The 26850-nt window shown below is 37.4% G+C and overlaps 6 protein-coding genes across 7 annotated transcripts; 1 reads left to right on the forward strand and 5 right to left on the reverse strand.

Moving 5' to 3' along the window:
- Positions 1–1954: 1954 nt before the first annotated feature.
- On the forward strand, positions 1955–5847 carry LOC120278167 (homeobox-leucine zipper protein ROC2-like). Of its 2 annotated transcripts, none has more exons than XM_039285090.1 (13): positions 1955–2038; positions 2164–2243; positions 2655–2869; positions 2979–3096; positions 3203–3391; positions 3464–3811; positions 3900–4001; positions 4114–4314; positions 4402–4573; positions 4651–4925; positions 5012–5107; positions 5188–5553; positions 5636–5847. In XM_039285090.1, exons 2-12 carry the CDS (start codon positions 2166–2168, stop codon positions 5539–5541), a joined length of 2148 nt encoding a protein of 715 aa, XP_039141024.1. In that variant the 5' UTR covers positions 1955–2038; positions 2164–2165; the 3' UTR covers positions 5542–5553; positions 5636–5847. The 2 variants fall into 2 exon arrangements, with proteins under 2 accessions (XP_039141024.1, XP_039141025.1); XM_039285091.1 differs by having other exon boundaries at positions 2022–2038; positions 2157–2243.
- A 52-nt stretch (positions 5848–5899) lies between these two features.
- Positions 5900–9040, reverse strand: LOC120277006 (disease resistance RPP13-like protein 4). Its single transcript, XM_039283745.1, has 3 exons — positions 8985–9040; positions 6667–8193; positions 5900–6575 (listed from the first exon to the last, which is right to left on the reverse strand). The coding sequence occupies exons 2-3, from the start codon at positions 8185–8187 to the stop codon at positions 5976–5978; spliced, it is 2121 nt and encodes a 706-aa protein (XP_039139679.1). The 5' UTR covers positions 8188–8193; positions 8985–9040; the 3' UTR covers positions 5900–5975.
- A 3758-nt stretch (positions 9041–12798) lies between these two features.
- LOC120276987 lies at positions 12799–15565 on the reverse strand. Its single transcript, XM_039283726.1, has one exon. It carries the CDS (start codon positions 14967–14969, stop codon positions 12897–12899), a length of 2073 nt encoding a protein of 690 aa, XP_039139660.1. The 5' UTR covers positions 14970–15565; the 3' UTR covers positions 12799–12896.
- A 128-nt stretch (positions 15566–15693) lies between these two features.
- Positions 15694–20155, reverse strand: LOC120276988 (glucose-6-phosphate/phosphate translocator 1, chloroplastic-like). The gene is made up of 5 exons (XM_039283727.1): positions 19394–20155; positions 18436–18661; positions 17758–17980; positions 16973–17186; positions 15694–16090 (listed from the first exon to the last, which is right to left on the reverse strand). Exons 1-5 carry the CDS (start codon positions 20138–20140, stop codon positions 16079–16081), a joined length of 1422 nt encoding a protein of 473 aa, XP_039139661.1. The 5' UTR covers positions 20141–20155; the 3' UTR covers positions 15694–16078.
- Positions 20156–21241: 1086 nt separating this feature from the next.
- LOC120277935 (60S ribosomal protein L44-like) lies at positions 21242–23361 on the reverse strand. Its single transcript, XM_039284811.1, has 4 exons — positions 23302–23361; positions 21706–21885; positions 21485–21559; positions 21242–21411 (listed from the first exon to the last, which is right to left on the reverse strand). Exons 1-4 carry the CDS (start codon positions 23302–23304, stop codon positions 21352–21354), a joined length of 318 nt encoding a protein of 105 aa, XP_039140745.1. The 5' UTR covers positions 23305–23361; the 3' UTR covers positions 21242–21351.
- A 1435-nt stretch (positions 23362–24796) lies between these two features.
- LOC120276800 (elongation factor 1-gamma-like) lies at positions 24797–26343 on the reverse strand. The gene is made up of 7 exons (XM_039283510.1): positions 26307–26343; positions 26169–26209; positions 25864–26013; positions 25728–25788; positions 25592–25644; positions 25406–25507; positions 24797–25323 (listed from the first exon to the last, which is right to left on the reverse strand). The coding sequence occupies exons 2-7, from the start codon at positions 26175–26177 to the stop codon at positions 24919–24921; spliced, it is 780 nt and encodes a 259-aa protein (XP_039139444.1). The 5' UTR covers positions 26178–26209; positions 26307–26343; the 3' UTR covers positions 24797–24918.
- Positions 26344–26850: the final 507 nt, after the last annotated feature.

The raw sequence follows: 26850 nt of genomic DNA on the forward strand, positions 1-26850 counted from the left end.
TCCTGTTTAACTGTATTTGTATTTATATTTCTAACTACTTAATTAATTATGTTGTGTTTGTGTCATATGGGTTCAGAGCAAACTTGAGCTATGAACTTTAACCGCCGTCAGCGGAAGATCAGAAGCACATGAAGCACAGCAACCCTTAAATAAGCCTTGTATGTATGAGGGTAGCTGTCAAACAGTGCAAGTTTAGGAACCTGTTTTTACTTTATTGAAGATTTTTTTTTTTAATAAAGTGGATAAATCATAAATGCATTAAACAAAAAAATCAAGTACAAGGCACAAAAGGCTTATTGGGTATTTTTTATTTTATTTAATCACCCTCATGTTTGGGTGTCTTTTGTACGAGGGCCATTTTTTTTTAATTATTTTTTTAGGTTTGTTGCAATAATACTCAAACCCTGTGTTAATTTGTTTACTTGCAATCTAATTATTTTTTTTTTTTTTGTGGACCATACTTTCAGTTTTATTTGTTTAATGAATGATTTTAATCATCCAATTTCTATTTGATCCTTATTACGTCTATCATGCTCCGTGCAAACGTTATTTACGTATTTCCATTTCCGGTCATGCATGCAAATGTATTTTATTTTTCAGAAAATCAGCAGCTCTGTTATGCATAACATTGCAAAAGTTAAATGAAAAAAAAGTTTATTTAATCTAATGATTATTCAAATAATAAACACTTCATGGTGATTTCTCAAAATTTACTGGGAAGGGGGAAAAAAGATGAAGCAGTATATTATTCAAAATCATGCTCAAGTCCAATGCAATTTGTTTAAAACAAAAATGTGAAGAAAATCATATATATGTATATGAGACTTATGGTATATATAAAAAAAAATTTATTTGGGTTAATTAAATTTAAATGGTTGCCTAGCAAAATAACTCTCTTTTGTTGGCTCACTTGTGATAATAAGATTATAACTCTCAACAACCAAGCTAAAAAATTAAAGGATGTAATATTCGTTGCGCAATGGATACTTGTGTACAGTGTCACAGAAACTCAAAATCAATGGATCAACTCTTGCTAATTAAGTGCAATTTTTTTTTACTACATTTGGCATTACTTCAAACAAAATTTAGGACTTTATTCCCACTCATGGACCATTTCTGAGGTCTAGCCGTCTATACTTCATGAATCCCATCCTTACATGAACAACATCGATTTTTCTGGGATCTCCTTTCTCGAGTCATCTTTTGGAATTTATGACTTAAAAGAAACAATCGTATCTTTAATTCGCATGCTCTTACCTCTCACTTAGTTATTTCCAAAATTATTCATATACAATTGCTTGGATTTCTACAATTAAAAACCCGAGTCAGTGCTATTCACGTATTCCATTCGAAACCTTAACTGCTCCCTTAATTTCTTGAACGCTAGATCAAACGACCAGACCGGTGCTTTGACCCTACCTGCTGCTCAAGAGTGATCAACTCCCTCCACCAGCTTGAGGAGGTCTCGGATATCAGAAGATGGACTTCGCCTTCTCAGTCATTTGTTTGATAATTCCTACCTATTGCTTCTTTTCTGTTTGATAATTGCTTCCCTTTTATTTGCTTTTATTTATGTTTGTATTTATTTTGACTTTTAAATAAATAAGCGGTTTATTCATCCAAAAAAAATTAAAATAAATAAATAAATGGATGAATGGCATGGAGTTGGTGGCCATATTAAATTCATGGAATAAGGTAAATAGTGACAGAAAGAAAGAAACAGTGCAGACTTACAATGACCAAAAGCAATGACTCTTTCAGATAGATAAATAAATAAATGAAATAAAAATAAAAAATATATATGCAATGACTCCCACCCTCCACCCATAAATGCAATTTCACCATCCAGTGACTATTTGCAATTACTCCTTCCCATATATTCTTTCTTTTTACCTTCCTTTTACCCTCATTCTTCCCCCCATTTTTTTTTTCAAGCCTTCTCATGGTCTCTATATATTAGAGGCTTTGTCCATCTCCATATTCTCATAGTTGTTTTTTTTTTTTCCCTATTTCTTTGATCAAGTTAGACAAAGATATTGTGAGATTTCTTCTTCTTCTTTTTCTTCTTCTTCTTCTTCTTCTTCTTCTTCTTCTTCTTCTTTTCATCATTGTTTACGTATGAGTTTGTTTTTTGTATTTATGTTTGATGAGAAAAGCATGCAGGGATGATGATGCCTGAAAGCCACGTGGCAGAGGTGGCCGGTGGAGAGTATGAGATGCAGCCGGAGTTGAACCCCGGCCAGGTCAGTGAGTCAGAGACTTTTGGAAATCATTCCTATTGGTTGACTTTTCATTTGATGATAATATGTGTTTGATGCCATGTTGGTCTGACCTTGACCCTGAGGATGATATCTAGATCAATATATCTTCAAAGTAAACCACCCTTGTCATTTGTTCTCTATTTTGGGAAGCCACTTGGACTTATATATAAAGCACAAGAAAGTCATAGACTTTGGGAACTGTGCCTTTTTTTTGTGTTTGTCTTCTTGCTGTTTTTCTTTTCACTTCTTTTTGAGTGTTTTGTTGTGTCTTTGGAATGAAGAGTAGGAGGAAGAAGGTTACCTTTGTTTTCTTCTTTAATTTACGTAGATCTGTTTTTCTGTTTTACTTTTAATCTCAAAAAAGTTAAACTCTGTGTTTTTTTTTTCTTGCAGGACGTTGGATCAAACTTTTACCCAGAAATGGAAGATATTGATATCATGGACACTGATGAGGATGAACTCCAGAGACTTTTAGAAGTTGAGTTTGAAGACAGGACTGGCAGTGACAATGGTGAGTTTGTGCCTGATGATGAACAAAACACCAGGAGGCTTATCAAGAAGAGGAAGTACCATCGCCACACTCAAAGCCAAATCCAAGAGATGGAAGCGTGAGTCTTCATTTTATTTTATTCTTTTTTTCTTTAAAGAACTTGTTTGTTTAATAATTGAGTGTGTGTGTGTGTGACTGTGTGTTCTATATTTATTTTTTATTTTCAGGTTCTTCAGAGAGTGTCCTCATCCTGATGACAAGCAGAGGAAAGAGTTAAGCAGGGCAATAGGTTTAGACCCACTCCAAATCAAGTTCTGGTTTCAGAACAAAAGAACACAAGTAAAGGTAATAATGATAATAATAATAATAATAATTAGTCATTAAAAGTCAAAGCCATTTACTATCCATTCCGGTCAGCGCTGACCACGTTTAATGCTCTCATTCTTTACAGACTCAGAATGAACGTAATGAGAACTCACACTTGAGAGCAGAGAATATGAGGCTTTCTACTGAGAATACAATAATGAAAGAAGTCCTTAGCCATGGACTGTGCACCAACTGTGGTAACTCAATGGAGCTTGGACAGTTAGCTTTTGAAGGGAATGACCTTCGTGTTGAGAATGCCAAGCTAAGAGATGAGGTGATCATTCAATGGATTGACTTTGTTATCATGCAAATAAACTAACTTCATTGATGTTTTTTCAATGCATAGATTGAGAGGATATCTTCGATTGCCACCAAGTATGCGGAGAAGCAACCGATGATTTCTCATCAACATTCATCTCTGGCTATAGATGGAGGAGTTGGTATAGAAAAACCAGTTATTATTGAGCTTGCAGTGGCTGCAATGGAGGAAATTGTTGGCATGGCACAGCTCTGTGAGCCTCTATGGATGTCTCGGTTTGATCAGCCATTGGAGATTCTAAATGAAGGAATCTATATCCAGAATTTTTCTAAAGGACTTGGAGAGAAGCTCACTGGTTTCAAAACTGAGGCTACTAGGGAAACTGCTGTTGTTCCTCTGAATGCTGTGAACATAATTGAGATGCTAATGGATGCGGTAAATGTGTATAAGCTATAAGTTGTGATAACTAATCTTGTGATAGTAGCTAAAGGTTTGCTAATTAGTTTGTTTGTTTTAATTTCAGAATCAATGGATGGCTTTCTTTCCTAGCATTGTCTCTAGAGCTGCCACCTTGGATGTGCTCTCCAATGGAGCTGCTGAAACCTTCAACGGTGCTCTACAAGTGGTATATACATTTACGTATACATATACATATACATATACATATATATATATATATATATGTTGATATGAATTGTCATAATATATATAGTTAAGATGATAATGTCTTGTGGTAGATGTCTGCAATGTTTCAAATGGCAACTCAATTAGTTCCAAGCAGAGAGGGGTTGTTTATCAGATACTGCAAGCAGCATGCAGAGAAAACATGGGCAGTTGTTGATGTTTCAATTGATTGTTTGAGACCAAACTCTTCCATGACTTGGAGGAGAAGGCCATCTGGTTGTTTGATTGAGGAGATGGCTGAAGGTTTCTCAAAGGTGAAGTAGTAGAGTAATAATCTAAGAGTTCCAAACTAGCTTGATCATGTATATATGTAATTCATTAAAATTTTAATCTGATCACAGGTAACTTGGGTTGAACACATGGAGGTTGATGATGGTAACGTTGCAGAGATATACAAACCGCTGGTTAACTCTGGTCTTGCCTTTGGCGCACAGAGATGGGTTTTGGCTCTGAAACGCCAGTGCCACTGTCTTGCAAGTGTGCACAATGATGAAGTTGTGGATCAAATTGGCGGTAATAATATTATTTGAATCTTAGTTTCTAAAGTTTGACAATCAGTCAAAAGTTTTAATATGAATTATAATTTTCAGCATTGACATCGATGCTGATGAGAAAGAACTGGATGAAGCTAAGTGAAAGGATGGTCAGAATCTTTACAAACGGAGTGTCTTCAGCAGCCTCCGACCAGTGGTCACTTGTGGCAGGGACTGGAGCAAATTATGATGTCAAGGCCACGACTCGGAAGAGCATGAACGAGCCGGGTAGTCCTCCGGGCATCATTCTGAATGCAACTACTTCGGTGTGGCTTCAAGCACCTGCAAGAAGTGTTTTCAATTTCCTGCATAGTGAGAACTCACGTCGTCAGGTGAACTCAAACTCTATATTATTATAAAACAAGTAAATTTCTTCTTGCTTTGTTATGTTCACTGACTGGTTCTTGAATTCACACAGTGGGACATTCTTACAAATAATGGAGTGATTGAGCAAGTGTGTCAGATTGCCAATGGTGGAAGTCATGGAAATTGTATCTCTCTATTGAGGGTGAAGGTGAGCTCCGATCCCAATTATCATCTATCTAGATATTCACTTGATTTCTAATTAACAAAGTGAATGTGTTTGATCATTAGAACGAATCACTGCCAAGCAGTATGATGATACTGCAAGAAAGCAGCTATGATGCATCAGGAGCATATGTGATTTATGCTCCATTGGATGAAACTGCAATGGGTTTGGTTTTGAAAAACGATGAGCCGGACTTTGTTGCGCTCTTGCCTTCTGGCTTTGCTGTTTCCCCTGACGGACCTGCCGGACTGCTGAATGGAGGGAATGCGGCCGGCTCTCTCCTGACAGTATCATTCCAAATATTACTGAATGCTGCCCCGGCCGAGAGAATCTCTTTGGCATCCATATCCACAATCAACAGCTTGATTGCTTTCACCATTGAAAGGATTAAGTCTGCTGTTTCTTGTGATGATACTTAATCCTGTTGATCAGTAAGTCCTTTGATATATATGATCAACAAATTATTAAGTTTTCTGCCTGACATGTTACTAATGTATTTTGTTTGCTATACAGGATATATAGGGAGGACTTTGGATTGAAACACATATATAATTTAAGTCGGAAGTCAAGAGCGCACCTTGAATTCTCCTCACCAAAATATTGGAAGAGTGTTGGTTCGGGCATTGACTTCCTCTCAGTTATTACAATTTGTTCTTGATTCCAGACCTCTCTGAATGTTGTTTCTTTCTTTATAACCTTATCAATAATAATAATAAATATGCATGTTATGAGTACTCATTGGTTCATAAAACATTGAATCAGTTTAGTATTTCCATATTTAAAAGTTTTACATCATTATTCATTTGGGAGATGCACACAAATACATACAAATATATTAAATTAAACACACATTTCACTTTTTCTTCCACAAGCCATCAACATCCAAGAACTCTTTGAAATTTTCTTCAAGCTTGGAACATTCGTAGACTTCCAGATATTTAAGACTTGGAAATTTCTCATGTAATGTCTTCCATTCAACTGAAAGATCCTTTAAAAATCTAAGCCTCAAGACCTGAACAGTCTGACTGCTCATATGTTCACCAAAACTCACTAGCTTCCCTCCCCTGATGTACAATCTCTCCAACTTCTTCAAGTCTGGGCTCAACAGCCATTGAGGAGTCTCTTTTTTTGGGAAGGCTCTGATATCAAGCTTCTCAAGTTGGACAGGAATAGTCATGTCAGCAAAACCTTGTTCTTTATCAGCTGGACTTGACTCTTTTTTCTGATTATCAGAACCATCATCTTTGGACTGATCATCCTCCACTGCCCATGTTATGGTTAGTGATCTCAGTGCTGTGAACTCTTTTAATTTTTCAAACTCCGACTTCATATGCTCTTGCCCTGCAGACACAGTAAAGCTCAGCTTCCTCATCTTCGTCAGCTTCGCTGGCAGATCCCTGAGCTTGCATGGATCTTTACTTCTTGAGTTACCCATCACGAACCCCTTAAGCACCTGCCACAATTTCAATAAAATTAATAAAAGACTTAGAAGTCACTATATATATATATATATATATATATATATATATCAAAAGCTTAACAACCTGCAGACTGGGAAGTGAGGCAATAGATTTCGGTAGCTGATCCAACAAGTAGCAGTTGGATACGTCCAAGTGTGTCAGCTTCTTCAAAGAAGCCATATCTTTAGGCAACCTCTCCAAGTTATGACACGCCCTGAGATCTAATATAATCAAACTACCCAACTTGCCTATAGTATCAGGAAGCTCTGTTATCCTAGAAATACCATGCAAGCTTAGATACCCCAGCATGTTCTGTTTCTTTAAGAAATGTGAACTCACTGAACTTATATACCCTGACTTGTTCTCATCCCCCAAGTTCCTCAAGAACTCAATGCTCTCCATTTCAGTATGTGGTGGCTTCTCCCCCTCACTCTCCCACCTCCCCAGTTGCAGCACGGCAAAGTTGTCCATCTTTGTAGCTTCATCCTCGCTGTTGGTTTGATCTTCTACATTAATTTTGAATTGCAGGTATTGCTCATTGATGTTCACTAGTGCTAGTGAATCTTTCTTGCTGTATCTCACCACTCTCAATGATCCTTGTGTCAACAGCGTAGGTTCAGAGATGATATCTTTTAAGATTTTATCTGTTACACTTTCTGATAAAAAGAAGCGACGTTTCTCAGCTTCAGAAATCATCACTTGTCTTATATTTGAGTTTATTCTGCAGCTGTCCACAACCTGTCTGTGTTTCTTATAGATTGGTTGGACTAAATCTTTGATCACAAGCTCATTGAAACATCTTTCTGAAACCTCCTCAGCTGTGATACTCTTAACAGGAGCTACTATCCCCCAACCTATCCACAAGTATATCAAGAGCCTTTTCTTGATAACAGAGTTCTCTGGAAACACACCCAAACAGAAGAAGCAATGCTGGATTTGGAGATCAAGTTCATCAATGGTCATTCTCAGCCTTGCCAATACTTCCTTCTTCTCATAATACTTGCTAGATTCTCCCCTTTGTTCTTCATTACCCAACTTAGCATTTGAGGATGATGGCTTTTCATTATTAATGCTGCTTCCAGTTGGTGGTGCACTCTCTGTGGCTTTTATTGGCTCTTGCTCAGATTCAAAGGCTACTTTCATTTTCTTCTTCATGTTGTCAAGATTGCTATCTGCTTGATCTGCAATTTCCTTTAATTGTTTTTCAAGGTTTGTTTCTATAGTTACGCTAATGTTTTGCAGCATGGTGTCAATTTGCCTGGCAATATTCTGCAAGAATTCTTCTACATCTTTTTCCAATTTCTTTGTTGGATCTAAGACATCCACCAAACTTTTGAGACTCTGTTCTATATGCTCGAACAACTTCTTCACCTTACTGTCACTTAAAGCCTCACTTTGTCTCTGGTCATTACTGTCACTTTGTCTCTGGGCGTTACTGTCACTTAAAGCCTCACTTTGTCTTTGGGCATTACTGCAACTTAAAGCCTCCTCACTTTGTCTTTGGGCATTACTGCAACTTAAAGCCTCACTTTGTCTTCGGGCGTTTGATAGTTGGCTTATTATTGGGTAGAGGGATTCTTTGATTCCTCTTACTTCCCCTGCCATTGCTGCCTAAACAATCACAAAAGATTAAGTAAAACAAAAATTGTTCCTCTGCTTTTCTCTCTCTTTTCTTTTGATCCCTTTACTCAGAAATGTATCCCACTAATCCCTCTACTTTTGAAAATAGCCCAAATTAGTACCTTTACCCTTAATCTCTTCCCATGTAGTCCATCGACTTTTGAAAATAAAAAATGTAAAGGAACCAATTTCGAATTTTATATCTTTTTTTCATTGAAAGAATGGATAAATTATATTCATTAATTGAAAAGAAAAATTAAAAAGATGAGGGGAAGAGTAAAAATAGAACCATTAACAATGGACGAACACAAACAAGCTAATCCATGATCATGGGAAAAAGATATAATTGAAAAAGTACTACAATAATCCTCAAAAGGAAAGTAACAAAGTCCTCTCCTAAGGTGGCACCGCCTAAAAAACTATTTGCAAAGAAGTTCACTCATGATATAACATTACCCGAAAAATTATTTTCAAGACTATTTATTTTGATTTTTTAAAGCAAAGTTTGTAAGATGCAATAGAAAAAAAGGATAAAAAATAAATCATGGAAATGAGAATTTTCTTAGATCACAAATAGAAATAAATCAACAAATTTTATTTGAAATATATATATATATATATATATATATATATATATATATATATATATATATATATATATGCACAATAGAAGAAACCAATGTAGACGCTCATGATTATAACATATACAGATATATCAAGCAAGACTTGCAATAAAAAGCAGAGAATGAAATAATAAAGTTAAGAAATGATGGAACTCTGACCTCTCTTAATATCTTGTCATCATTGAATGGATGAATAAGCCTTTGGGTAAGACTGATTTAAGGGGCTACAATGTCTAAATAAGGGGAAGCTAGAGAACATGCCCAAGAATTGTACTTGACTTGTTGAGAAGGATCCTCATTCACAAATTTCAAGCATTGTATATTCTTTGCTTGTTCTATTATAGTATTATGTCATTATCTTATCAAAAGCAAAAGAATACGTATGCCATCTCAAATTGCCAAAAGCAGCAAGCAGTGTAGCAAGGCATTATCATCAGCAAGGGTCATGCATATGCTCTCCTTTATTATGAATTGATGATCGTCATGTGTTTACTGTTTTTTACTTGTTTAATCAGGGAGAACTGATTAAGTAAACTAATCAACAAATTCCTCCCAAACCTTAATTTGAGTGTAGTTATTTTTCTGTTTATTTTATTTTTGCTTATCCATAGTTAATAGACTCTATGTTTGTCGCTTTTTATTGTATTTTTGAAAATTTTTATTTTGATGCATCAGTGTTTATTCATTTTAGTAAAAATAATAATAATAACAATTATATAAGATAAAATTTATTTTTTTTATTTTTTTTTTATTTTAAAAAAAATAAAATACTAACTCTTATGCAAAGGCAATATAATTCTCCATGAAAGTCCTCTCTTGAAACGTTTGAGGCTTGAGAAGGCCAGAAAAGTGATTAATGTCTAAAAACACTTAGGAATCACCTCACTTTGAATTTTGTTGCCTTCAGGAAACAAAATTATCAGCTATTTCCCCATCCTGTTGGAGGTCGATCGGAGGGAAACTTCTGGATAATTTTGCATACTTACAGAAGAGTTATCAAGGACATCAGAGGCCCAGTCCCAGCTCGACACGGTTTTGAGGCAGGAAAAGATCTTTTGGCGCTAGAGATCTCGATTCATTTGGCTGAGAGAAGGGGACGCCAACACTAAATTCTTTCATTCGGTGGCCAATGCCACAACCACAATCTCATTACCTGTATTCACTTGAAGGATGAATGGATAGAGCAGGATAAGGATATTGGTCCAGCTTTCACGAACCACTTTCGTCTGCAATTTGAAGCTAAAAGGGACTTTCGCTTTTTAGTTGATTGGTCTCACCACTTCAATTATAATACCCAAATCGACCTTATTGATTTAGAAGCCACATTTTCTTTGGAAGAAATTAAAAGAGCAACATTCGATTTGGATGCATATAAAGCTCCGAGCCCTAATGGCTTTCCACTGGCATTCTTTCAAAAACATAGGGACACTATCCAACCATATTTGATCCGTCTTTGCCTCGATTTTTTTGAAGGCAACGCAAACTTGGAACACGTCAATCGGGCTAATATCGTCCTCATCCCCAAAAATATCAGTGTTGCCGAGATCGGGGACGTCTGCCCAATTAGCCTAATCAACACCCCCCCTGAAAATCATTTGTAAGATTCTGGCTACCCGGCTAAGTCATGTGATTAATTCCTTGGTAGACAATGTTCAATCTGCCTTCATTAAAGGTCGAAGCATCATTAATAACATCGTTGTTGCAGGGGAATTGATCTTTAACACCCAAAAGTACAACTTGAATGACCACATCTTTAAGGTGGGCTTTTCTAAAACCTTTGATATAGTGGTCAAACTGGTGGTTTCTCTTTGACATACTTGCCACTACGGGATTTGGCACAAAATGGATTTCATGGATACGTTCCATCCTATAAACTTCCAAGGCTAATATTCTCACCAACTGTTCACCATCAGGCTACGTCCGTTATCAGTGAAGACTCCGTCAAGGTGACCCTCTCTCCCCCTTACTTTTTGTCCCAGTAGTAGACATTCTCAGTGTGATGTGTTTTCACGCTCTCTCTTATAGAGTTCTTTCTGGGGTTCGCTTGGTGCTCATAGCAATATATGCCACCTTTAGTATGTTTATGATCTTCTGCTACTCATGATCGTGTAAATTCTCAAATTAATCCTGCTCTTCTTTGAAGGGTTGGCGGGGATTGCGATCAACTTTCAGAAAAGCTATTTATATTCAACATCCCTGGGGTATTCCCCCTACAGAGAGTGATGCCTTAACGTTGAACTACTCGATGAACCAATTTCCGGTTATCTATCTTGGTGTCTCACTCTAAGGCAGACGACCCTAAAAGCATGATTCGCATAAGCTTACTCTTTCTATTAGCAATCGACTTGCGGCTTGGAAAAATAGTTATCTCTTGCTCGGGGGACATATCATTTTGATCAACTCAGTTCTTTCTGCTTTGCCCATTTACTGGATATCAGTATTTGAGCTACCCAAATGGGCGCGTCAGAATATCAAAAGGGTCCGGCACAACTTCTTTTAGAGTGGATGGGATTTCTCCAGACCCAAATGCCGATTAGTGTCATGGACTCAAGTTTGCAAGTCTAAAGACCAAGGTGGATGGGGCATTCTTGATCTAGTTGATTTTAATTAAGCTCTCTTGGGTAAATGGTGGTGGAAATTCTCCGCATATAATAGTCCTTGCTAGTCTAATATCATTACCTTCAATTATGCGCCGAATGGAGGATTGATTTCTCTTTTTCATGCTACTCCAAGGATTAGATCCTTCTTTTGAAAAGGCCTCCTTAATTGTAGAGCAATATGTCTTCATATCTAGCATTGAAGTTTCAATCAAAGACGGGAGAGACTCCTTGTTTGGATAGATTATTGGTCTGAGGGATCCAAGCTAAAAAACCGATGGCCTGAAGTTTCACACCGTGGAGGGATCCCCTCAGCTCAGTAGCAAACTTCATTCATTAAGAGCCGGATCCAAATTTGGTAGAGCTCCTCCCTTTGAGACTGTCTTTGATTTATGGCTTATCCCAAGGAAGAGACTTCAAAATTTGGAGATGGAGTGACAAGGGCTTCTCGGTTAAATCTTTCTACTCTTTCCTTAACAATGGCAGTACTCGTTGTGCCTTCAATAAGACCCTCTGAAAGGTCCGCTGCTCACTCAAAGTTAGAACTTTTTTTTTTTTTGGGTTGGCCCTGAACAACAAAATCTTAATGCAGGAAAATTTAGCACGACGAGGTTGCAATAGAATCTCCACTAGCACCCTCTGCAATGTTGGGGAGGAAAAGGCAGACCATCTCTTGATTAATTGTTTGTACTCAGCTACAATCTAGGCACACTTCACTACGCTTTTCCATGCAGTGATTCCCACCACCCTATCTAAGGCTTGGACCTCTTAGGTAATGCAAGGGACGCCTGACTCTAAACCTTTGGGACTTCTACTTATTAGGGCCATCTGTTGGGTCATTTGAGATGAGCGCAATAATCACATCTTTATATTTGTAGTAGTAGATGTGCATGCCATTATCTGTAAGATTGACTATTTACTCATTGCTTGGATCAATACAGCCTCAGATTTGGCCAGACCTCACCTTGAGGACTCTCTCCCCACTATCAAGCGCAGTCTTGTATTTGCGGGAGCCAGGATTCCTGAACTACTTATTCCAGCAAGCGAGCCAGATGTGTCCTGATCGATGGCGCCTCCATCGACTTGCTTCGTCTACCTCTTGGATGATTTCCTTATCCTTCTCATTTTATTCGTTTTATCTGTTTCGTTCATGTCCCAAGTTTTACCTCTGGTAATCAAGTCTCTTTTGCGTTGTTATTGTGTCTGTCTTTGTCCTTTTGTATTTTATTTCCCGTTTTACAAGGTATTCGTGGTTTATCCAATTATTTTCAAATATATATATAATTCTCATAAACCATATATATATATTAAAATTTATATCAGATTATTTGCCAATTACATTAACATGAAACAAATCCCCAAGGATTAGACACTGTAGACATGAGACGGAATAGAACAAAAACCCAACAAATAAAAATAAAAACTGTCAAGCGCTGAAGGAAAGCATGGAACAACAGGGTACACACACCGCTAATCATTTAGCAACAAATAACTTGGCTCTTGCATGGCCAGCCTCAATCCGGTATTGCTCGCCAATGCCCATGTGCGCCATGAGAATCCAGACATGTGTGAGCAACTCACCTCCATTACTCAACTGTTTAGCATGGAAGTTGCCTCTGCACTTGGTCGCAGCAAAGCACAACATCTCCACCAACACCAGACTGATCACCTCCCACCTCGTCTTCTTTTCCTTGATCTTCATCAGATCTTTGGCTAGCCTGCACGCATCGAAAAGCACTGATTTGCTTCGATCTCCTTTCACATCTATTGGCAGGTACTCTGTGTTAACTTTAAGAAGCATCTTGCAAACACCTTCAATACTCTTCTCCTTCCCCCATCTCTGGAAGAAGTGCTTCACTTCCGCACAAGTGTCACCGTACCTTATTTGCCCAATGCCGGCGGTGAGCATGAATGGTCGCTCAAGGAGAAGGTATAATAAGTAATCAGACACAACTCGGCTGATATTGTCTTTCTCCTCTTCAGCTTCTTCAAAGAAGCATAGATCAGTGGCAATGTGCCAAAGAAGGACGCACTCATCAAACTCGACTTCCACACTCCAACCCAACTCTTTGTAGTAGCCTTTCTGCCGGAGTGCCCATTCGCCACGGCAGGCATTGAATCGCTTGTAACTCGCTGTGTCAGTGATGCTGCCGGTCTTTAGCTTCAACTCCCTGAAGATCACCTTCTTGAGTTTCTCAGGAACTGGTTTGTGTTTTGTATACCAGAACTGGTCACATGTGTCTTTCAAACCGATGAAGCACAATATCTTGCCGACTTTCACCCAGAATTGGTCTTTGTAGCAGAAAGAGAGGAGGTTGTAGCCAGCCATGGAATCAGACCAGCTTGGTTTGCTATACATACAAAAAAAATTTGAAAGCCGGAACACAAATGAAGACAGACTAGTATATTTGCTGAAATATAACCAATTGTATGTCCAAAAAGATACGATAGCGTAAAACATGGCGTAAATCTCCAGCACCAGAGCTCCAATGGCAAGTGTGTAAGTGACTCTGACATCCATTGGGTCGTATTTACGCTTGTCGATGAGGAAGAATAGCAAGAGGGCGATGATGGTGTAGATGAAGGTGGTGAGACGGATGAGACGTCCGATGGTGGTATGGATCACGGCGGACTTAGTATGAAGCACGTCGTAGATGAAAGACAGCTCGATTTCAACCACTTTGAAGGCTTCAATGGCGGAGAGGCCTATCAAGAAGAAGGCTTGACTGTTGATTCGGTCCTCGAAGGTGAGAATGAGATCGACGATGAGACGCCGGAAAGTAAGAAATAAACAGTAGGCCCATTGCACGATCTCTTCGTGAGACTTTGGATCATGTTTCTGAGTGTCGTCTGGAGTGACGGACTTAGGGTGGCGCTCTTGCTCGACGGTGATCTCGGCGTGGAGGCCGGCACTCTTGCTGGATGCATACTCCTCCATGAACTTGGCGTAGTTGGGGCCGGGGTCAGGAGCAGTGAGCAAGGAGCTGCGGAAACGGTCCATGCTGGCGGAGAAGAGAGACCAAGTTCGCTCACCGTACTTGAGCAAGCCGGTGGCGAACATGAAGAGGCTTGGTAACAGCCATGTTGTGCTGAGAAAGAGTGATTTGTAGAAGACGTAGAAGGCAGTGGTGACTTGGAAGAGAAGGTTGAGCAGGTGACGACGCCAAAGCTCATTGTCTTCGAGGGAGAAAGCGGTGATTGTGTCTGGCCCGCCAAGGTGGAGAAGAAGGAAAGGAGACCAGAATGCCTGGAGAGAAAACTCATTAATGCTGTTTGCAGCGGCGGCAGAGGGAGAGGGAGAGGGAGAGGGAGAGGACTCATCATCTTGAGAGTGGGTGAGGACACCGAGGGCGAAGATGGCTACCGAATCAGCGAGGAGGTAGGCCAACCAGAGCACGACATTGAGTAGCCGATTGACGTTGTGCTTGCGGTGGTCGGCGGAGAAGATGAGGACGATCTGGAGGAAGAGGCTGAGTAAAACCAGGAATCGAATCTCCCACGCGTCAAATAAATTCCACAGTTGCGTAGTGAGACGGAGGAGGTTCATTGATTTATTTATTTATTTATTTATGGTTGTCCTCTGAACAATTAGATCAATAGCAGCAGCAGCAGCAGCAGCGGCAGCAACTCAGAACTCATGAAGTTTAAATATTTGAAGTCTTATTACATTCGGTGCTTTACTTGCCTTGGACCTTGGTGCATGAAATATGCAAATGCTTTTATTCTTGCCTCATCTGCAAGGCCATGCAGTGTGTGCGCTTTGTTCTTAATTTGTCATATATATATATATCAATCATGGAATATTATTATTATTATTATTATTAAAGTCTGATCACCTTCGACTCCACTCCACCAATATTTGTGATATTCTTCTTGGTAAACATACACATATATATACAACTCTCGCATATTATTAATTAAAGTAATGACATGTGGTGAGAGCCAAGGACTCGGATTTAAGAACAGTTAAAGAGTTGCAAGTCTCCTGGTTACACATACAGTACTAGTTGCTAATGTTTTATCTACAATATAATATCTCCATCCTCCAAACATTGTGAAATCTTCTCTTTTCCATTATATACATACAGTATTAGTCAGTCGCTAATGTTTTATGATTATCTACATTTGAAAATGATGGGGAAGATATCAAGTCTAACAAGGGATAAACAAGCCTATGGAGTATTCTCTTTTACTGCCATTGCTATTCTTCCACACATTCCTCAAGGCAATATAAAAGCAATAATAACACAGAGTAATGGAGAAACAGAACAAGCAGAAAGCAAACTAATATATATCTAGTGAATGCCAAGAATATGGCAAACATGGCATTAACAGCCCGTTATTAGAAGAAGGTATCCCTTCAAACTCAAACCTAAGTGCATCAATCTATCCTGAAATTTATTCATCATCATAGTTGTAGTAGTAGTAGCCCTTTTGAGGACATTCAGGGCCTTGTATGAAATCATATAGATACTGCAACCACTGCAAAATCTAATTAATTTTGTTCTTCGGCAAATGATATCTACAAAAACAAACCGCTACAAAGGCTGCTTGAGATTAGCTCTGCCAACATCACCAACAACCCCAGCAACTCATAGAAGACAATTCATTGGAGGACTGACACTGTGACAAGATGCACTAGGCCTTTTGGAATACTCACTGTTTAGCCTGCACATAAATCTTAATTGTCAAAAAAGAAAGAAAAATATTTTGGTTCCTTAAACATATGACCTATTCGCCAAATTTGTAGAATGTAACAAATACAACACGAGGTAACTAACAAAGAAAACTATGTAACCATTGATTGTTTAGAAAAGTAAAAGGTAGACGGAATAGAAGGAATAGCAGATCTTTGGCTGAGACTACAGACACAACTGATAAACTAAAACAACATGGGCCACTTTGAAATAAAATCACTGGTGTACCAAACTCACCTGATAATAATAAAACTCTTTCTTGGAATTAGAAAAAATATTAGCTCTATGTGAAAACTACGCATGTAAATCCTCCAATTAATAGCACTACAATAGATTAGGTGTTTCTCGATACAAGAAGCTTGATTTCTATATCAACAAATATTGGACTAGTTTTACTTGATGGACTATGTAAGAGCAGAGTAAATGATAAAGTAGAAACTATGAGATCTGTGTCAGCAAATTTTACATTGCTCTAAATCTATAAAAATTGGTGGCAGAAAATTAACAACCAAAAAAAAAAAAATAAGGGAATCCCCTCCTATTACTATTACTGGGATGGAGTCGAAGCTTGATGCATAATACCTTGAACAAAATTTGTAACTTGCATATCATATAGTATATCCCATAAAACAAACTAAAAAATGGACAGTGCTCTTTAAACTTTACTTGATAAGCATATCTTTGGAGTGTTGTTACAGTGCAAAAGATATGAAAAAGCTTGATAAGAGCAAGACCATCTGTGCCCACAAATTATTGGGCCAAAGAGTTTTGCTAATATTGCAAGAGTAACAATAACATATATAAAATAACACATATCATGTTCTATAAAGGTAGAATTTGAGGGAAGAATCACCTGAGAGTAGAGGAAAGTTCCAAGGATGGCAATGGCTGCTCCAAGGGCGTTGATGGGCTGGACAGGCGTATGGAAGATAATGATAGACGAGACAATTACCGAAATCCTCTTCATGGTGTTTCCAATGCTAAATGTCAAAGGAGAAATTTGATCCAGTGACATGTAGGACACTTGGTTGTACAAGTGGTAGAACACACTCTGAGCAACAACCCACCTGCTCGTGGTGCCCCACGACCAAATGTTCAATTCATTAGTCATGTTAACAAATAACAATATGTGCGGCATGCAAATATTAACAACAGAATGAGAGTTCTACTTTGCATTTAAATAAATAAAAACCAAATTAATATGCAAGCTCGTAAACAGCCGATAGCCCAGGTAATGTAAGAAGTTGTTTTAAGTTCGCATGTGACTTGATTTAGGGACTATTCTATAGCCTTGACCATGTCCTGAAGACTGTCTGCGAGCACATAAACAAAAAGAGCTACAATTACAATAGACCAGGACAGGACCAGAACTTTTTTCCTCTGAAGTCTTAATTAAACTCCAGAGAGGGCTTTTTGTGCAGTATAACATAAGGGAGTAAAAACCAAATTAACCTTCCATGCCTTAAGGAATTATGTGAAAATTAACCAGCAATGCACAGGCTCCAGACAAAATTTCCAAAATCACAGCATGTAATAAAAATAATTTGATTTTATTATATATTAATTTATTTTGGGTTTTTTGTTACAGTTATCTAAACAGTACAAGACAAGGGTAACAAGAGGCAGCTAGTTGCTTACCAGACAAAATTGGGACCAATTTCTGAGAGCGCCTTCTGCCAACCGGCTGCCCACATCTGGGGGCCCTCCACGGCAATGGCGAAAGGTGTGAGTATTAGGAGAGACAGCATTGACAGGCAGGCATAGTAGTTCATCCCGCTAACTGACTTGCCCTTCATGCCTTTTTTTGAGAAAATGTTCCGGAAGACAAATGCAAGGTTTGAAATCATTGCACCCATAAATCCTGGCATCAGGACAAAAGCAATGGATGCCATCAGGCAATTCAATGTAAAGTGCACCAAAATCCAAACTGCAATAGCACTATCAAGAATTCTAATGTTCATCCTTAGATTTTTTTAATGCTCAAGATTTCTATTGTGACAAATTCAAGGATAGATGACACCTGTGATAGAGAAGGGTTTCAGTTATTGAGCTCCACATACTACTTTCTCTCAATTTACAAACAAAATAAAGAAGTCATAACCACAGCTTATTCCTAATTGTGCTAAAAAATGCAGCAGAAGATAACACCAAAGTTTCTTGATTTTACTGTCTCTTGGACAGTAATTTTTGTAAGTTTAAATGGTAAAGTTAAATGAAAAAGCTCAGTAATTACTGAATGGTAAGACCGCGAGTGCTGTTTTATTCATGAAGTTTATAGTTAGTTGGCACACTTCTATGATCAACGAATCTCCTTACCAATCATGTTGAAGTTCAGCTCGGTCACCGCAGCAAGAGCACAACCCCCAATAATTGGCACCAGTGACAGATACACAGAAGCAGGAAACGTCTCCCCCAGCAAAAACCTTGACACCAGAACACTAAATGCTGGCTCCCCACTCTTAATAATGTGGGTGAATGACACTGCCACCTTTGACATGCTCACTGTTGCCGCCACATGCCCAATTGTGTGTGCCACCGCCACCTAAATCAAAGAGGACACCATGAAAACCTTTCATAATCAACTCTAAACAAAGCCGGAAAGACACTTGCTGTACACGGAGAAACTAAGTTTCGATTAGAATACAGTGGCAAAATAAATGAATCAATAAATAAATAAAGTCCATTAACATTCTTAAAATAAGAAAATCCCGGACATCTACCACAATATAGTACATAATCATACAAAACAACCTTGTCCAAGCATCAAAGATCTAAAACCCACCAAGAACCAGAGTTCTCCTTCCCCTGCTAATGCACAGAACTAAGTGACAAGTACAAGCACATAACCCACAACACCTAGTTCTCGTCACTAGAGCAAAACTAACAACAGTCTGGTAAGGTTTTGTCTTAGTAACGGAAAAGGAGCTGCACCAACACTGTCAACTCCTAGCATTGCACCAAATCACATACCAAAAAATAAAAAAATAAAATTTTGCAGAAACTTTAAGAAAGAAACCCAAAAAAGACCAAAAACAAGAAAAGAATGAAATCACAGCACAAAGTAACAAAAATAAGTCAACTAAATCCCACGAAGCACCAAACGAGATCAGTTTTGGGCAAAATCAGTAGATCACTTGGGTAAAACAAAAGAAAACAGAAAAAAAAAATGAATTTTTATTTGGATTAAAGCACCAAACAATACAAGGAAAAAAAAAAGTTGTTTCCGCCTTCCGGAACCAAAAGGACAACAATAAAAATACCATCTTTTACTCACCGGGAAAAGAGCCTTCCAAAAGTCGGGATCAGTCTTCGGCGGCTCAGCGATCCTGATAGCCCAAGAGGTAAGCATCATCAGGGATCCCATCGCCAGCGACAGCGTAGACGTGAGCCACGGATACGGGTACGCGTTCAACACCTTCTTGTTATATATATTGAACACCACGTTCAACGCCCACCACGTCGCGAAGTAGATCCCAATCTTCACCTTCTGTGCCGCCTCCGACTTTACCTCCTCCGTCGCCGGAACCGGCACCGGAACCCCTTCACTTCGATCAGCCTCATAAGCACGGCTCCTCAGAGAGAAGCCTCGCTGCTTATCGGATCCAGATCCGAAGGCAGGTAGGGAAGTCAAGTAGAGGGGCTTGAGAGACAAAGAACCAGGATTTTTCATAGAAAGAGCGGAAGGGAGTGCAGACAAGAGTCGGCGGGCATCGGAGGCGGCAACCGGCGCCGGCGGCGAAGGGCGGGCGGCGCTGCGGATCATGGCTGCGGGCTGCGGATCCTTGATGAGTATCGGATCGAGTTTGGCGGCGATGAATCCAACTCCACGGCGGAGAAAAAGGGCGGAAAGATTGAGATCCCTTTTAAAGAAGAGCAACGAAGGAGAGAGAGAGAGAGAGAGAGAGAGAGGGTTGTTGAATTTGGGAGAGGAGAGAGAAGAGTTACGATTGGTGAGAGAAATTCCCAAACAGGGCCTGTCCTTTATGGGAAATACGAAATTTACGTGGGAAAGTGCACCCATGTAATGGTCCAGCTTTTGCTGACCAGTGACGGCATGGCCCACTCATTCTCTTTCTTTCTCATGTTCAAGTTTTTATTTGCTTCTAATTATTAATTAATTAAAGGTGGCAGCTTGAGAGATTTTTAAGAAAAAAACTGCAAGCATGTCAAAAATAAATAGAAATAAAAATACACCAAATATGATGACTTAATGATCTTATGAGATGCACTATAAATGATTTAAAAAAATTTCTGTTATTAAAGAAGAGAGATATATTACCTCTTATAGGAGATCTATCTAAATCTAATAAACAGAATTTAGTCCTAAAATAATACCATTATAGTATTATTATAATACAAGAATTTGACAATGCATCTCGCTTGATTTGTAACAACCATTGTACTGCTATCCAGGGGCTTAGCTTGAGTGATTGTTAACAGAAGTTGGGTGTAAATATTTATTAAAATTAAATAATTAATAATTAATGTGTAACGATTTGGTAGGAAAACACGTGAATGATATATATATATATATATATATAGGCGATATTATTAGACTAAAGTTTGTAGGGCATGGTGCATGAGAGAAGCCGGACACGTGTACGATGGGTTAGACCCAAATGTTTGGTGGGTTTGTCCGTTTGTTAGTTGTTTTGGTGGAACCCGGTCGGCACCCACGAGCCACACTTAATCTCCGTGTGCGTCGCTGTCTTGGCTAAGAGCCAAAACCGCTAATGGACATCACGTGAACTCATTGGTTCTCTGACTACCTAATGAAATTGTGAGCCCTGAAATACATCAAATCTGATGACCTTATTTGCAACTTGCAAGCCAAATTAATGTGATGAAGAACCTTACTTGCAAGGCAGATTATTTATGTGATGAAGAAGAACCATTGCCATTGGTTAAGCACTTTATTGAAATAGTATTTCATATAATTTGAAGATGAATCTTTTGTTTTTAAGTCATCATATGATTTAAGACTAAGAATAAAAAAATTAATTTCTTCTGGGCATCAAACAATAGTGCAACAGAAAATGTTTTGTAATATCTTACCTGTAGAGTTGTTGTGTGAATTCAAACACAGACCTAGCATTCCAAATTGTCAAAGGAAAAGTAAAAATGAGAAACAAAATCATCAATACAAGTCTAATGTATAGAGTTTAACAGAAATCAAGATTAAATTGATGACATTCATAAGGTTCATATTCACTTCCCAGTGAAAGATGGCGACTAGAAGAGGGATGTACCCTTTCCCTTCTTATCTCCACCAATTTCAAAATGCTTGCATCTCTGCATCACCAATATTAACCACAGTAAGTAATGCATCCAATTTAAGTGGGGAATTGCATAAAATTACATTAACCTTTATAGGATGCTGCGAAATATGCTTGCAGCTTTGGCATTGCAACTTCAACACAATTTTCTTTGTTGTTTTAGCCTGAAATATAGGATTTGTATGAGTGAATATGATAATTCCAGCAAGGACAATCATTACATAAATCAAATTGAGTGCTTGTGATAATGTGCTTATAGAAGAACAAATCCTGGATCCATTTGAGGGACAGACAACAGTCAAATATATACCTTCTTGTGGAAAACAGGCTTTGTCTGTCCACCGTAGCCGGACTGCTTACGATCATACCGGCGTTTTCCTTGTACAGAAAGGCTATCCTTGCCCTTCTTGTACTGGGTAACCTTATGCAGCGTGTGCTTCCTGCATTCCTTGTTCTTGCAATAAGTTTTCTTTGTCTTCGGGACGTTCACCTGCGTGATAAAGCACATGTAATTAATATTAAAACACCCTTGGAGATCAATGAAAATATCTCACAAAATGTTTTGACATCTAGGAGTTTTGTGTTGCTCCAAATATCAGAAGATTGTATTCAAATATTCACCAAATATCATTACTTATAAAACCTGAATTATAAATAACAGAAAGGATTAATAAAATAAAAACTGAAATTCACAGCAAGACTCCATGATAGGAAGAAGGAACAAAACAGCTCACTACTTGAGAAAGTAGAAAAGAAAAGTGGTGAAATGTGAATTAAATGCCAAAACGCAAGTATTAGCATGCATTTGCTAGTAGAATTTTTTTTTGTTTTTCAATGAAAGTGGACAAACTAATAATCTATTATAAAGGGAAAGAAAATACAAGACTAACAGCAGCTGAAAAACAAAGAAGATAACAGCTAACGACGGCCCCATGACACACCAGGAGTGGCGAAGGATCCAAAGCTCCAATTTAGTTACCTTCTATAATTACCTAGAAAATTTCTAGTAAACTTATACTTAAAAAAGAAAAAATTTGTACACGACAAATATGAGTGAGCCAGAAACCCATAGAAGTCTCACTGTTGTTTTCTTATATAACTCATTAAATGTTCCACCTGATATATAAAACAATGCATTTCACTTTCATGTATAACCTAAACTATTTATCCAGCTTTAATATGCACTCCAATCTTCAGGTTATGCTTATGTTCTGACCCAGAGGACTTACTACTCACTAGCAATCCCTTGTATGATATTTTTATTTTGCAAAACGTTCAAATCAACCAGAAGAGTTCATTATACTAGCCTACATCAATTTGGCCTTTAACAGACATCTCTTTAGCAGGATCAACTAAAGTTCCCAAAATCCAGAAAACTGAACAGCAGTTTTGCATGCATGAAAACAATAACACTACTCAGATAAATTTCAATTAATGTCAAATGAAGAACACAAAGGATATTTATTCATGTTTTGAATCATCACTACAACCACTCACTTATCCTTTGCAAACTGATGAATCAAACACCATTAGATAATAATCCAGTTAAAAAAGTAATCTTTATATCCTAACAACTAAACTCTTTTCACAAAAGTAAGAAAAATGCATCCAAAATTCACCCAATGCATCTGCCCTAGTCGTTGAAAAATTTAACAATCAACACCATCCCAAATAGCACAAATAAACTGAAAGATCAAAACAATCCAATATAATCAACAGAAAAATAGAAAAAAAAATTAACTAATAATGCACATTATGTCATACAACATCGAATTCCATAGCTAAGAAACACAAAAGAAATCTCAACATCATTAAATGGTTCAAAACCTTTCGTATGATCCCATTAACAAAAATAATTAGAGAAAATCAACAAAAACTAGAGAATCACGATCAGATAATCCCATACCATTGTGCCTGTGATCTCTCTCTCTCTCTCTCTCTCTCTCTCAGCGAGCGATGAATGGAAGAGCCGCGGCGGCAACGGTGCTTCTTTTGTAGGGTTTCGATTTGAAGCGGTGAAATTACGGATGTACCACTGTGATGATCCCAATGAACGATAGGTGATCATAGCCGTTCAAAATTATAGTCTCGTGTTTTAAGTTTGAACTTGTAAACGGGCCAAGCTTAAACAGACTTGATCCAGTTCAGGCTTGGTGTATTAGAAATTAATTTCATTTGATTTAATCATTTTCTTATATAACATAATGTGAATATATGCATTGGTGAATAAAAGCAAAGGTTCCATCCATAATTTGTACATATTTTAACATAAATAATAATAATAATTGTTATTATTATTATTACTTTTATTATATTTTATTGCTATGTATTATTTATTTTAATATAAATAAGTAATTTGACGATATTTTTCATATTAAAATAAAAATGGCTATTATTCTCTATATTTTTATGTTATATTTATAATGAATTTAATTTAATTATTTTAATTAAAGATCCGTCTTATTTCTATTTTGGTTATTTTCCAGTTGTTTCTGTTCAGTCATTTAGACGATACATTTATGATTTATCCATTTTTATAAAAATATTTTAATTAAAAAATTAATGTGAAACCACATGCATATGTATTTGGTTGGACAAACAACAAGCAACTGATCAATTGGTATATGACTTGTACTTTAGTACAAGCATGATCATATTTGAAATAAATTTAAAAATTATTAAACATGATCCATAGTGTAAAAGAGTTGGCATTTCTCTCTTAAATCAAAATTTAAGGGCTGCAGTGACACTGATGGCTAACTCCGGTTCATGCTCTATGCCATTCATACATGATCCCTGAAAACAAGAACTGAGTTGATGGTACTGCAGTAAACCAAGATCCAATGAGCATGGCTGCAAGCAGTCACCTAGACGATGAAAAGAAGCTTCGGAAAACTGCAAGCCAGAGCTCTAACCGGAGCTGAGACATCCTGAAGACATACAATTGAATGTTTTTTTTTTAGGGAAGAGGAGCGGGGCGAACCCACTAGAGACCCCAGGGATGTACACAAGGCTCGGTGGAACAAGTAGGGACGAGGCCGCGCTCACGTGGGCACTGGAACCACTCGTACATAACTACTATTCACAACTCCCAGAAATGTGCCCTCAGCCGAGAATCGAACTTTCACCACTTGGTGAGAGCTCTATCGGTGACCTGTGTACCAATAGACCCTCAGGTCGTTGGCGACGTACAATTAAATGTTGTTCTTCTTCTTGGTTTGCAATTGCCACCAATAGCATTACTTAATTTATGTTTTGCTGCTGTTGCTGTTTATTTGTGCAAGTGAACAAAAGGTCATTGTATTCTACATTTTTTCACTGAATTTTCATCATCTTAAATAATTAATAAGTATTGTATTAAAAGATACTTAAATCAAGAGAACCTCAAGTAATATCTTGAATAGATAATAAAGTAAAACAAGCAGATCTTGAAGACCCTAAAAACCTATAACAAGTACAACCACAATATGTCAATATGTCAATATGTCATAGTGAAAAACATAGACACATGTAATATATAGTTTCACTTGAAACACTTGGCATCTAAAAGGGCTTCTCCATTAAAAGGCTCTGAATCTTCTATCATTGAATTGATACTTTGCTTCTTGGCTTCTTTCTTTGGTTCTTTCAGTTTGGATTGAGTACTTATTTGAGACTGCAATGGATGCACAGACTCTGTCTGCTCTACTTTCCCCATCACCTTGCAGAAATTCGGTTGGTTAACCATAGTCCAGAAGTATCGTTCGACATGAGGAAATTCAGACGTGAAACTCTTCGTCATTAGTCGAATGAAACCCAAATATAAGTTGCATATCATGATAATGTCAGCAAGAGTAATGCCATGTCCAACCAGGTATGTGTTTGTCTCAAGATGTATGTTCAAAGCACCAAGTGCTCTTTTCAAAAGTTTAATAGCATCTTCCTCAGCCTAAACAGAGTGCTATCATGAATACAAAGAAATGAAAACTTCAAGCAATATTGCAGCAAAATTAAAAAGGATTTAAAGAAACCTGAGGATTGTAGAGACTGTAACCAGCTCTTGGATAAAACCACCGACAAATATTCGGATCTATCTCTATTGTTGCAAAGTCAATCCACTGCTCAATATGAGCCTGAAATCACCAAATTAAGCAAATAAACATAACTAACATCATGCATGAAAATAACTGAAATTACATTCTAAACAGAAACCTTACATATTCAATTAGTGAAGTCCCATAAATTGGATTATCAGCATTCAATCTGGCAACTGAAAATCAGAAAAGAAACATACCAAAAAATCAATACATGTCTACATTAATTAATAAAAGAAATATTAGTGTATGGTGATACCATATCTTGCTATAGCATTGCTTTCAAATATAGGACCATCAGGGGTCTCCAACACAGGAACCTGCATAAATTGCAAACTGTATTATTGAAATATATACTTGATTAAAAAAGAGAAAACAAGGAGTGCATACACTACCTTCCCTAAAGGATTCATCTTAAGAAACTCTGGAGTTTTATTTGAAACACCCATTTGAAAATTCTTCGCAAGTTCGATATCGACCCCACAGTACTCAGCAACTAGAAGTACCTTTAAAGCATTCTTGTTGGTTCTTCCGGCATGCAACACCTATAATCAAGAAACATTAAGACTGTAAACAATAAATACACTTGAAAATTTCCTGGTAAATGAATCATATCTTTAGCTGATCAAATTAAACAAAATTGGTATATGCATAACATTAAGTATAGAACAAGAAGGAACATGTAATAGTACTAATTCACCAGAGCCATTGGTGATTTGCCTCTGCTTAATGTTCTAAGATCTGCAATGAAAAACAGAGATATCATTAGAATAAAGATACCAGAATGAATCAAGGAAAGGTTCAGTAATGCAAGAAGAGAAGATTCGGAGTGGATCACAGATTCAGAGTGTGATGAGACCCTAGTGTTGTATCATGTATGGACTATGGGGGATGCCAAAGATGCCGCCAAGCACTTGAATTTATAGGACGTTCTCATGGTGGCGCACCAGGTGAATAGCTTTATTTACCACAATGCCATCATGTGGACTAGCAATCTATATTTATTTATTATTATTTTTTTTTTCACTTTTATTGTAGGTCAAATTGACAGGAGTAATTATCAAGGGTGTCTATTTTTTTATAAATCACAGAAAACCAGTGAGTTAAAAAAAAACAAATAAAAAAATATTGAAAACATAGGATCTTTGAGGTAAAAATAGTAGGAGTTTGTGAATATTAACAACAATAATTCTCAAAAAATTAAATATAATTTTTTATTTTTAATAAAATAGATAAATTATTTAGGTGATCCTTAAACCTTTTATTTGGGATAAATAAAAGAGAAGATAAACTTTTGATATTATTAATTAAAATATTTTTTTTTTCTAAAAATATTTTTGTTTTTTTGTTTGTTTTAGTTTCAGTGATTTTGTTTTTTTTTT

The sequence above is a fragment of the Dioscorea cayenensis genome, chromosome 15 (genome assembly GCF_009730915.1).
Source record: "Dioscorea cayenensis subsp. rotundata cultivar TDr96_F1 chromosome 15, TDr96_F1_v2_PseudoChromosome.rev07_lg8_w22 25.fasta, whole genome shotgun sequence".
Taxonomy (NCBI): domain Eukaryota; kingdom Viridiplantae; phylum Streptophyta; class Magnoliopsida; order Dioscoreales; family Dioscoreaceae; genus Dioscorea; species Dioscorea cayenensis.